This window comes from Triticum aestivum, chromosome 5B (assembly GCF_018294505.1).
Source record: "Triticum aestivum cultivar Chinese Spring chromosome 5B, IWGSC CS RefSeq v2.1, whole genome shotgun sequence".
NCBI classification, from domain to species: domain Eukaryota; kingdom Viridiplantae; phylum Streptophyta; class Magnoliopsida; order Poales; family Poaceae; genus Triticum; species Triticum aestivum.
Window position 1 is genome coordinate 708,021,972 of NC_057807.1, and position 11,531 is coordinate 708,033,502.

Here is an 11,531-nt window from a genome sequence, read left to right on the forward strand (position 1 = left end):
AGTGGGCCTCGCGAGAGAAGGCTGGGTCGTGGGTGGAGCTGCCGAAGCGGGTTACGCGTGGGAAGGGACGCAGGTGTACGATCGTGCGGATTTGTCGCTAACCACCAGTCGGCTGGTGGTTAGTCGCGTCCTTTATCTATACATATGTCCCCTGTGGGACATGCGGAGATGTGGCTCCTCGCAAAGAACAAGGCCATCTCTTGGGCTCGTCGCGGCTCAGGAAAGGGATCCTTTCTGCTGCTGAAGCCATGTGCCCCATCTATGCGGATCCTGATGCACCGTTCGCCCGTTGACTCTGAACCAGGGTAGGTGGCCGCCGGCCGATAGTTGCGGATGTTCGCCTCCTCGACACCTACGAGGCGCCCGTAGTGGTGCCGCGAGCTTCTGCTTTGACTTTCCTCCTCCTCTGTTGTTGCAACATAGAAGTACTAAGGAAGGATGGGGTGTTCCGCGATCAACGCCCAGAAATGCCCTAAATGCTTGAGATGTGCAGAGATGGGGCGTGTGCATGGCTCGTTCACCATCCCGCCCATGCTCGAGACCATGTCGAGAACTGTGTGTGTAGTTGTTGTGTTATCTTCCCACCCCCTCACCCACCTTGGCTGCAGCTTTCATCAACGGAAAACTCTGCACTTTCCGGTGCGGAATCGCTCCCTAGGGTGACCATAAAAAAAAAATACTCCCTCCGTTCCAGGAACAGAGGGAGTATATACCAACATGATAAGGCTGATCACCTAATTACTGGATCGATATGATGGGCTGTTTTGCACTGGATCATCGGGCGAAATATATGGACAACGTTTCATTTCATTCGGTACACATCAGATCTGTTGCCACCCATCGATAGCTGATGTAGGCAGCAAATTGTTTATTTAGTATATTGGCTGTATAGATGCACACAACTATATATATTGCACCATAAAGGAAACTCATGAGCAGGACACTTCTGAAAAGCAAACATTAATTAGATCCTGCTCGACATCCAAAGCGTGACATGAATTTCCTAGCAAGCCACCCCAATCCCTGACATATCTGGTATTATATGTTAGGGACCTATAATCATCATTTTATTTATTTAGTTTCTCGGCCTTATCTCAATGCCTTCGATGATGAGCCCCTTCTTCCACTGCAGCTCCTCAAGCTCTTGCAGCACCATCAAAACGTCTACTGCAGCCGCGGCTTCATCACCTGTGATGGGTCATCTCGATCAAATACCGAGGCTGTGAGAGTAAGGAAAAACTTCATATTGTTTTAAAAGGAAGAAAATCGCCACCTGTGTGGAAGTCACCTATCTCGAACTCCAACCAGCCGTCGACCCGTTGCCGCGGGTACCTGACAATGAGGCCTCCTTCATCCTTCATGTGCTCGTGCACCTGTACGGCGGCAACGTTCGTTGTGGACGTCGTCGACGACGATGACGACTCGCCATCACGTGTGGCGCAGGAACAACGGTCGCAGGGATGGAGAGACGCCGGGTGGATGCTCCCAACTAGCTGCCCACCTACCTCAATGAACGATATCTGCCGTGGGGAGCTGAGACCGGATGCGTCCTGAGTGAGCTTGTACACAAGGTAGGCCGCGTATTGGGTGCCCGGTGAGAGCTCCTTGCTGCTGATGCGGTCGGAGATGCTGAACCAGCACACTGACATGAGCTCTGCCACCTTGGAGAACCTAAGCTTAATTGTCAAGCAAGGATAAATCAAGCAATTTCTGAGATAGTATGAGATTGAGAGGTACAGTAGTATATATGGGAGTTAATTAATTACCTTGAATCTGGGTCCGACCTCTTTATCCAGTACAGATCTGCTGTAACCCAAGCGATTCCCATCTCACTCACAGATAGCATGTAGCACTTGGCGCCGCTCGATCGGTGGAGCCCAAAACTCTAATTAAGACGTATTAACCAGCAGAATGTTAATTAGAAGCCATGCGGCATAGTATATCCGATCAATCAGTACTGATCCACTTTATCGAAGAAACAAATTAGACAAATCGATAATCTTTTTTTTTTTGTCGTCATGAATGACCGGAAATTTGGCACTCACCCTCTTGCCGCCGTCGAGGAGGACATGGTCGTCGCTGAGGTCCATGAAGAGCTCCTTCTTGGAGGAGGAATCCACGAGGTGGACGGCCCGCTCCAGGACGGCGTCGCAGTCCAGCGGCAGGAACCTCTCCCACACGGCGTCAGAGTCTGCCGCCGACTGGAAGGCCGCGGATACCGCGGTGGCGCGGCAGGCGTCGGCAGGCGAGGTCAGGCCGATGACCTTCGCAAGGCACTCCTCCGGGACTTCCTGACCGCTTTCCTTCCTTGACTGCTTCATGATGTTTGCTTCCGGGTCAACGAATGCAGCCGCACCATATATGGGCCAAGTCATGGAACTACCGGCCCCCGTTCTTATTAATAGTTTTTTTTTTGTTGAGGCTCCGGCGAGCTCATCCCTCTCTTTTCAAGTGATGTGACGCTGATTGAATCGTATATAAAGAGGGAAATATGATTTAAGAAAAACGTAGTATTTCAAATTCAAGGCAGCACGTCGTCGTTTTCTACATAACTACATACTCCCTCCGTCCGGAAATACTTGTCATCAAAATGGATGCATGGACGGAAGGAGTAGTTAACTACCACCAATAGGGAAACCCTTGCAGCCTGTTTGGTACCCATCATTTGGGTTGCAATCGATGGATTTCATTTGCGAAATCCAATATCTACTCGTTTGGCTGCCCGCGAATCGACGATGGATTTCATTCTAAGATTCCAGGGGATGTATGCTTTGCCTAACACCAAATCGCAGCCCCTCGAAAGTCGGCTTGGAGGCCTCACAATCCTCAGTCCAGGATGGCTCTCGCTCCCGCACTGCCCCCGTTCCCACCTCCTGCCGCTCCTCCACCTCCACCACCGCTGCCCCAACTCCGGTCACCTCTGATCCCAACTCCATCTAGCCTCCCCGTAGCCACCTTCACCTCGCCCCCGCTCCCGCCGGACATCTGGCTGGATGACTCTACGATCCAGGCTGCCGTTCGCGCCGCGCTTGGCGTTGGAAACGCCACGGGTGCGGATTTTGAGGATCAGGTTTGGTCTGCCATCTTGCAGCCCATCACTCTATTTCGCCACAAAAACTCAGGCATCCACCTTGCTGTCAAAATTGAGCGTGCCGTCATGGAGATTGATTGCCTCATGCTTGCATGCTACCTCCAAGGTTGCCTGGGCGGTCATCAGTCCGACATGTTCATGGTCCTTCAACTCTCGCCCTCGGAATTCCGCTTCACCGTATCCTCAATCCCGGTCGCCCTGGCTATCCTCCGGGAGAAGGAAATCGCATCGCCCCACATCCACATCTCCTTCTTCGTTTGCCCGCCCGCGGATGCTGCGAGAGACTCTCCCACCTTTGCCCCTCGCCTTCTACCCTCGCCTCCCTCACCATTGCCACGGCAAATGCCCACTCCCATACACGCCGCCCAACTCACGTTGGACATTGGTGATCGCCTGCAACACGCCTTTTGATTCATCTCCCAAACACTTTGCCTCGACTCCGCGGTTGGTCTCTCATTTCAAGCTGACCTATTGATGAAGCCATGTACCTAGGGTAGGGTCATGGACCTGTCCAGGATACCCTCCCCAAGGACATCTTTAGAAAAAATCACCTTTCAGTCGACCTGGAAGGGTTCCACTCGATGGACTCGAAGACACCCGGCCATGAAGCCACTCACTCGACCAGCAGGAGATCTAAAGTCACTCTGCACGCAAACGGTCGGTCATTAAGTAGCCTTTATGGTCATCATAGCACTTTATGTATAGCGTTACCAGTAACGCCAGATCTTAATGTACCTTAAACCCTGCATAACTGAGGGCCGGAGGGGTCTGGCGGACCCTATATAAGCCACCCCCTCCTTAGTGTAAAGGGTTCGCACCCCTGTAACTCATACTCATATAATCCAGTCGACCGTCTCCGGGCTCCGAGATGTAGGGCTGTTACTTCCTCCGAGAAGGGCGTGAACTTGTAAACATTTTGCGTACACAACTACTCCATAGCTAGGATCTTGCCTCTCCATTCCTACCCCCCTATTCTACTATCAGACTTAGAACCACGACAGTTGGTGCCCACCGTGGGGCAGGTGTCTTAGCGACTTATTGGAGAAGTTGCGATTTTTCCGATTTCCTTCATCATGGTTTCAGGCGGAGTTTTGGTTGAGGGCCGCGAGATCCATCTTGATGCGCTCACGCTCATCACCGACGACTTCGCTTGGCTTCAGGAGGCTCCACTCGACATCGACGCGCTCCCCGTCCGCGGGGCGACGCACTTTCGCGCGTACGTCTGTGGCGTCCTCCTGCGGCAACCATCGACCCAGTATCGGTCGGCTCCTGTATCGTCCTCCCTCCCAGTCTCCCGCCGGCGCAAGCGGTCCGGTCGGTCGAGGCTTCAGCGGTGGGTGAGGCACGCGGTGGCCCGCCAGTCGGCCACCCCCGAAGTCGCGGCAATCGAGCCCGATGAATCTCTCTACGGCCTGTTCGATCTGTCGACTGGCTCCACAGAGACTGCATTCGAGTGCGACATCAGTGATCCAACGGCGGAGGTTCTGATGGTCAATGGACCACGCAGTCCTCCTGGCTTTCCCCGCACCGACGGAGGCGACGGCGGAGGCGATCCGGCGCAGGTTCACGAAGAGTATCAACCCGAGCCCCTCACTTCGCTGCAGAGGGAAGAACTTCACCGCCGAAACATGGATGCGTTACACACTCCTATCGTTGGAGAAGCCCCCGAGACTCGTGCCTTAGAAGACGCGCGCTTGGCCAACTTGGCTGAGCGCACTCGATAGAGAACCTCCAACGAGCACTCGACGAGCGCGCGCGGCAACGGGTTCCAGACTCCGGTCGACGTCAACTCTTTCCACCACCGACTCAGGTATATCGAACTTCGATTCAGAATCTAGCAGCTGCAGCCCGTATAGCAGAGTCGATTCAGCCTTCCCAGTCAGAGGCTGGCAGAGGCTTGCTACAGATCAGAGATTTACTCCGGGCAACACGAGATCAAAATTCAGCTGTATCACAGTCTCGGAATAGGATTGGCAGCAGATCCGTTGCTGCGAATACAGTCCAGTCGGCCCATAGCCCAAGATCACCCCCGAGGCGTGAAGAACGTGGAGGCCGGCGTGATGATTAGTACAAGAACCGTGAGCACTATGATCACCGATTCGATCGTGATGATCGACGTCGAGTGCCCACTCCTCGCCCAAGGGGTGGATCGTACGCGCCTCGACAACAAGATGACAGACGCCAGCACAGTGTTGGGCGAAGGGTTCCAGTCGACCCCAGAGAACCAGGCTTTGATGCGAGATCCATTATCGTTCAAGGTTTGGTCGACAGGAACAGAGCTCACCGAGAAGGCCATGACAGAGATGCGCCCACCAGCAGCAGAGTTCACATCTCGGGACCAGAGTGTTTTAGCAGAGCCATCAGGGCCGCGGTGATTCCTCCCAACTTCAGGTTGGCGACTGGAGTCAGTAAGTTCACTGGTGAGTCCAAGCCTGATACTTAGCTTGAGGACTACCGAGTGGCTGTTCAGATTGGCGGCAACAATGATGAGGTGGCCATGAAAAACCTACCTCTTATGTTGGAGGGCTCGGCCAGAGCATGGCTGAATCAATTGGCACCTAGCAGCATTTACACTTGGGAAGATCTTGCCCGAGTGTTTCTCAGAACATTTGAAGGAACTTGCAAGCGACCAGCAGGGTTGATAGAGCTGCAATCTTGTGTGCAAAAGTCGAATGAGACTCTGAGGGATTACATCCAGAGGTGGATCACATTGCATCACACGGTAGAGAATGTATCTGATCACCAGGCAGTCTGTGCCTTCAAGGAAGGTGTTAAGAACAAAGAGCTAAGTTTGAAATTCGGTCGGACCGGAGACATGATGTCACATCCCTAGCTTCTGGCATTGCTCTAGTCTAGCTTCATGTGTGCATCATGTCTATATTTTTGAAACTTAAATTGAGGAATATTGGAAGCCTCAAAACCCTAAATAAAAGAGGGGCAAAAACCCTAGAAATCTTATTCATTGCTCCAAAAGGCTCTTCTTAAATGTTTGATAATTTTTGGTAAGGGTTCTGGTCCCAACCAAAATATTGAACATTTTTAAAGATTTATTCTTGGGACTTTGAATTTAAATCATAGCCATTTGAATTGGACTTATATCTACTGTTAAATAAATATAGGACCAATAATTCTGAAATATTTTGTGGAGCATTGTTTTAATTCTTTTAGCTCCTAAAATTATTGTCAGAAGCAAAATAAATTGAATTGGTTTCAAAACCAAATTCAAAACAAACCTGCAAAATAGAAAACAGAGTTAAAACAAAACAGAAAAAAAAGGAGTGAAGCCTACCTGGCCTCACCCGTGCAGCCCACCAGCCGGCCCAGCTCCCCCCCCTGGCCGGCCCAGCCCACCCGCGCCTTCCCTGTCGTCTTCCTCCTCGGACAGAAGGACGAGGGCGTGTGCCCGACGCTCGCCGGCACGCGCGCGCGCCACCTCCCCCCTGCTGGCCACCTCCTGCTTCCCCGGACTCCCTCGATGCCCCGGACGAAGCCACGCAGCTGCCCCGCACCGCTCTCACTCTCCCTCGCCCTCCTCTTCTCCCCCTGCTCTCTCTCCCTCTCACCCGAGAACCACCGCCGCCGCCGACGGGCATCACCGTAGCCACTGGCCTCCCCTCGCCTCCCCGACCCGCTTCCGAGCTCCGCCACAACCCCCTCCACCTCCTCGTTGAGCTACGGACCTCCCGGACGTGCTGCAACGCCGCCACCATCGCCGTTTCCGTCGCCGGCCACCGAAGTTCGCCGCGGTCAATTCGCCGCCTCCGCCGCCTCCCCGAGACCACCGAGCTGCTCATCGACCTCGCTGTGAGCTCCTCTTCCATTTCCCCTTCTCCCCGCGCTCGTTCCCGCACTCCAGCCGCCTTCTCACCGGAGCCGATTGCTCCTCGCCGCCGGCCATGGCGCTGCCGTGGCCAGGGTCACCCCAGCTAGCGCCCGAGCACGTTACCGAGTTCGCCGCCCTCCCAGGAGCCCACAGAGCCTTTCCGTTTCCCCTCTAGTGCACCGCAGCGCCGCGTTCGACCTTGGCCGAACTCCGGCGGCCACCTAGGTCGACGCCGGCGCCGATTCCGGCCGCCCCGACCCCAACCGACTCCACAGGAAGACGCGGCGCCCTCCCAGCCACCCGTAGAGCCTCTCCGCCGCCCGAATGGTCGCCGGAGGAGCGATTCCGAAGCCCTCCGCCGTGCCTGTTGCCGCCGGCGTTGAGCCGCCGGCCTGTTTGGGCCATTTGACCGGGGTTTGACCTCCCCCTGTGTCACTGACATGCGGGACCAGCCCGCCTAATTAATCTAGGTTAGTTTAAGTTAAAACGCTAACTAACCCAGTTAGTTAGGTTAGTCACTGACACGGAGGACCCACTGGTCAGTTTGACCTGGGCTGCCCGTTGACTCGCTTACGTCATGCTGACGTAGTGCTGACGCAGTAAATTCTTTTCTGGATTTATTTTTATATAGGAAATTCCAGAAAATGCCTAAAACTTCCAAAATTCATAGAAAATTAACCGTAACTCCAAATTAAATAATTTATATATGAAAAATTATCAGAAAAATTCAAGGAATCCATCTGTACCATTTTCATGCATGTTAGAACAACTTATCACTACTGTTTAGCACAAATCAAATAAAGGGCATTTAAATAATCACATATGGAGTTTGAATTTGAATCTTGTATTCAAACCAACTTCATTTAATCTGTTGCTAGTTGCATTGGGTCAAAACACATTCATTTTGCCATGTCATGATCATGCATCATATTGTGCATTGCATTGATTGTGTTCCCTTCTGTGTTGCCGGTATTTGTCCCCTCTCGATAGACGTGATACCGATGATGTGATCGTTGACACTGATGAAGACTCAATGTTATCTTCAGAAGTGCCAGGCAAGCAAAACCCCCTTGTTCATTCCGATAAAATCCCACTCTCTCGCTCCTGCTCTCTTTTACTGCATTAGGACAACATCGATTCATCTGTTACTTGCTGCGGTAGCTGAACCCCTTTATCCTTTGCATGACCTGTCATTCCACAGTAAATAGATGAAACCCACTAGCATGAGTAGGAGTTGTTTGAGCCCTGTTGTGCCTACTCATTCATGTTTGTTTGTCATGCCTGCTACTGCTTAGAGTTGAGTCAGGTCTGATTCATCGGGGATGAATCAGAGGTGTGTGAACATGTCTTACTGTGTGTGAGCTAAGTGTGTGAACACGATTTGGTAAAGGTAGCGGTGAGAGGCCATGTAGGAGTACATGGTGGGTTGTCTCATTGCAGCCGTCCTCAGGAACTGAGTTCTGTGTTTGTGATCCATGATTCAGCTACTACCACGCATTGGGCCCGAAACCAATGGACCCTCTCGGCTTCTTAATCACCCTTGTCCTCTGTCCAGGAGTTGCAAGTAGTTTCTGGTGTTTGTAGTATGCTGGAGGCCGTGGACAGCGCTGACCGTAGGGGTGGGCTGTGATGCGGTAGGCACGTGGCCGGGTAAACCGGGCGCCCGTTTGGTGTCACGGAACCCTGTTCACATCATTTGGGGCTGTGAGCGAAACTCCGGCCGTATCTCCTCATGGATGGAACCCGAATAGGCGATAAACCTGGACTAGAGACTTGAGTGTTTAGGCAGGCCGTGGCCGACACCCACGTTGGACTTCCGCTTGAAGGTTGCCGAGTACATGTCGTGTAAACGGCGGTAAGTGGTGAGAGCGTGTGTGAAGAAGTACACCCCTGCAGGGTTAATATGATCTATTCGAATAGCCGTGTCCACGGTAAAGGACTTCTGGGTTGCTTATATCAGTTCATAGACAAGTGAAAGTGGATACTCTAAAATACGCAAGATAAGCGTGAGTGCTATGGATGGCGTTCTCGTAGGGAGACGGGAGCGGATCCATAGTGGTGTATTGATATGGTGAATATGTGGACTCGTGTGCGCCACCTCAAAAGAGTCGCTTGCAGTCGTAGTTTAGGATAGCCACCGAGTCAAGCTGGCTTGCTGCAGTTAAACCCCACCATCCCCTTTGTTGATAATGATGCATATGTAGTTAGTTCTGATGTAAGTCTTGCTGGGTACATTTGTACTCACATTTGCCTATTTTATGTTTTGCAGAGAGACTTCGGTCTCGCTAGTAGTTTCGCGTGGACTTCGACGTTTAGCTTGTTACCTCAGCTACGATCTTGTGCCCTCGGCAGTATCTGGCAGATAGTCAGGCTTCTCTGCCTTTTTCATTTATAGTGGTCTGTACTCAGACATGATAGTTTCCGCTTGTGCTTTGATTTGTATGCTCTGAATGTTGGGTCATGAGACCCATGTTTGTAGTATCTCGCTCCTCGGAGCCTATTGAATAGATTACTTGAGTCATAGAGTCATGTTGTGATGCCATGTTGTATTTGCACATATCGAGCATATTGTGTGTATGTTATTGAAATGCTTGGTATGTGTGGGATCTGACCATCTAGTTGTTTATCTTTAGTAGCCTCTCTTACGGGGAAATGTCTCCTAGTGTTTCCACCGAGCCATGGTAGCTTGCTACTGCTCCGGAACACTTAGGCTGGCCGGCATGTGTCCTTCTTCGTTCCTGTGTCTGTCCCTTCAGGGAAATGTCACGCGGTGAATACCGGAGTCCTGTTAGCCCGCTACAGCCCGGTTCACCGGAGTCCTGCTAGCCCAGTGCTACAGCCTGGATTCACTCGCTGATGACCGACACGTTCGATGCTGGGTCATGGATGCCTGTCCCTGTAAGTCTGTGCCGCTTTGGGTTTACGACTAGCCATGTCAGCCCGGACTCCTTATCATATGGATGCTAGCGACACTGTCATATACGTGTGCCAAAAGGCGCAAACGGTCCCGGGCAAAGGTAAGGCGACACCCGTGGGAATACCGTGCGTGAGGCCGCAAAGTGATATGAGGTGTTACATGCTAGATCGATGTGGCATTGAGTCGGGGTCCTGACAGCGTTGGTATCAGAGCTTGACTGCCTGTAGGATTACCAAGCCAAACTGGTCGAAGTCGAGTCTAGAAATTCTTTAGTTATATAAGGGAATTGATTGTGGGATGGAACGTAAGGCTCTTTTTACTCCTTATACCTCATGCCCTTCTGATCTGAGTCATCTTATCTTTCCTACGGGGTTAAGAAACTAGGCTATCTCTTCTTTTTATCAGGATCACGTGTTATTAATTAGTGGACTTATAAGATTGTTGGATTTAAGTCTCAGTTCAGTTCCTAGTACTTCCGTATGTTAATTGTTGATCTCGAAACCTTGATATTGTGCTTCTGAGTGGTTATGCCACCATTTTTGTGAATGTCTCAAATCTTTTCTGAGCATTTACAGCCGTTATGCTGTCCGAGTCATCCCAGGTTTCTAAATAGTCCGATGCATTTGCAAATCCCTTCCTTCTGTTTCCGATGTTTCCATGGGCCAGATTAACCACACTAATCGGTGTGTTGAGGTAATTATTGCCTCGACATATATGTTGGAATTATTGTTATGACCCTAAGTGCTTAGGGGATCATCTAGTGGTCTAGCCATGATTTGTGTCCTAGTGTGAAGATTCTGGCCTTTATTCTCGGAAGCATCCCGTGATGCTACTTAGTAGTAGGTATTCTACTCCTGGGTTTTGAACCCGAGATTCACTCTACCTACTTCATGTTGATAGTAATTGCTAGTACCTTTAGGATATTAGTAACCTTTGCGATAGTCCTTGAAGTCCGTGGTATCTTCTTCTTCCAAATACCATAACTACTTATGGCAGAAGTTCCTCGTTGAACTGAAATATCACAACAGGATTATTCTTGAGGAGTTCTCCATTCATAAATCGTGATTCTGCCAGTTCTACCTTTCTGCATGGGTTATCCGGAAGAAATATGTTGAACTTGGTTCGACATACTAATCTATGCATCCACAACTCAGAAAATTATATGTTCCTTTGAGTTGTTCTCTTTAGTTGCATTCTGACCCTCGTCTATCAATTGATAGTCAAGAGTATGCGTGCGTTCGTTCATCGATGCCTATGACTCTTGTGGTCTGTCAAGCCATTCTATTCCGGAATGACTAGGAGAAACAAACTCCAGTACCTCTTCCATATCTAGGATTGGGTCAAAGTAGTTGTATTCCGCAGATCAAATGCCAATCCAGCTTTTGGTTCTGCTCTACCTTGGAGTATTACATATTTTATATCGAGATTGTTATAGGAATTGCACACCATCCCATGAACTCTTGGTACAGTGATACTTCTTGCCATCACTGTTCATTCCTCGGCCCTCGTGTTGATGCAACCGGAATACCGACAAATGAATTGTGATGTGTGAAATCAATACTGCTAGCAACTCTGTTGCTTGGTAGTTAAAGGACAATAATTTCATTCTTAGCGTGTTGGTTTTGAATCATCATTCTAAGGTTGATCATGCTACCTAGTCCATTCTCCTGGTTCACTCCTCGATCGATGAGTTAGGATCT

General features: G+C 50.8%; 1 protein-coding gene across 1 annotated transcript; it reads right to left on the bottom strand.

Moving 5' to 3' along the window:
• Positions 1-779: 779 nt before the first annotated feature.
• LOC123117868 (F-box protein PP2-B1) lies at positions 780-2,347 on the bottom strand. The gene is made up of 4 exons (XM_044538533.1): positions 2,046-2,347; positions 1,767-1,885; positions 1,274-1,671; positions 780-1,188 (listed from the first exon to the last, which is right to left on the bottom strand). Exons 1-4 carry the CDS (start codon positions 2,319-2,321, stop codon positions 1,076-1,078), a joined length of 906 nt encoding a protein of 301 aa, XP_044394468.1. The 5' UTR covers positions 2,322-2,347; the 3' UTR covers positions 780-1,075.
• Positions 2,348-11,531: the final 9,184 nt, after the last annotated feature.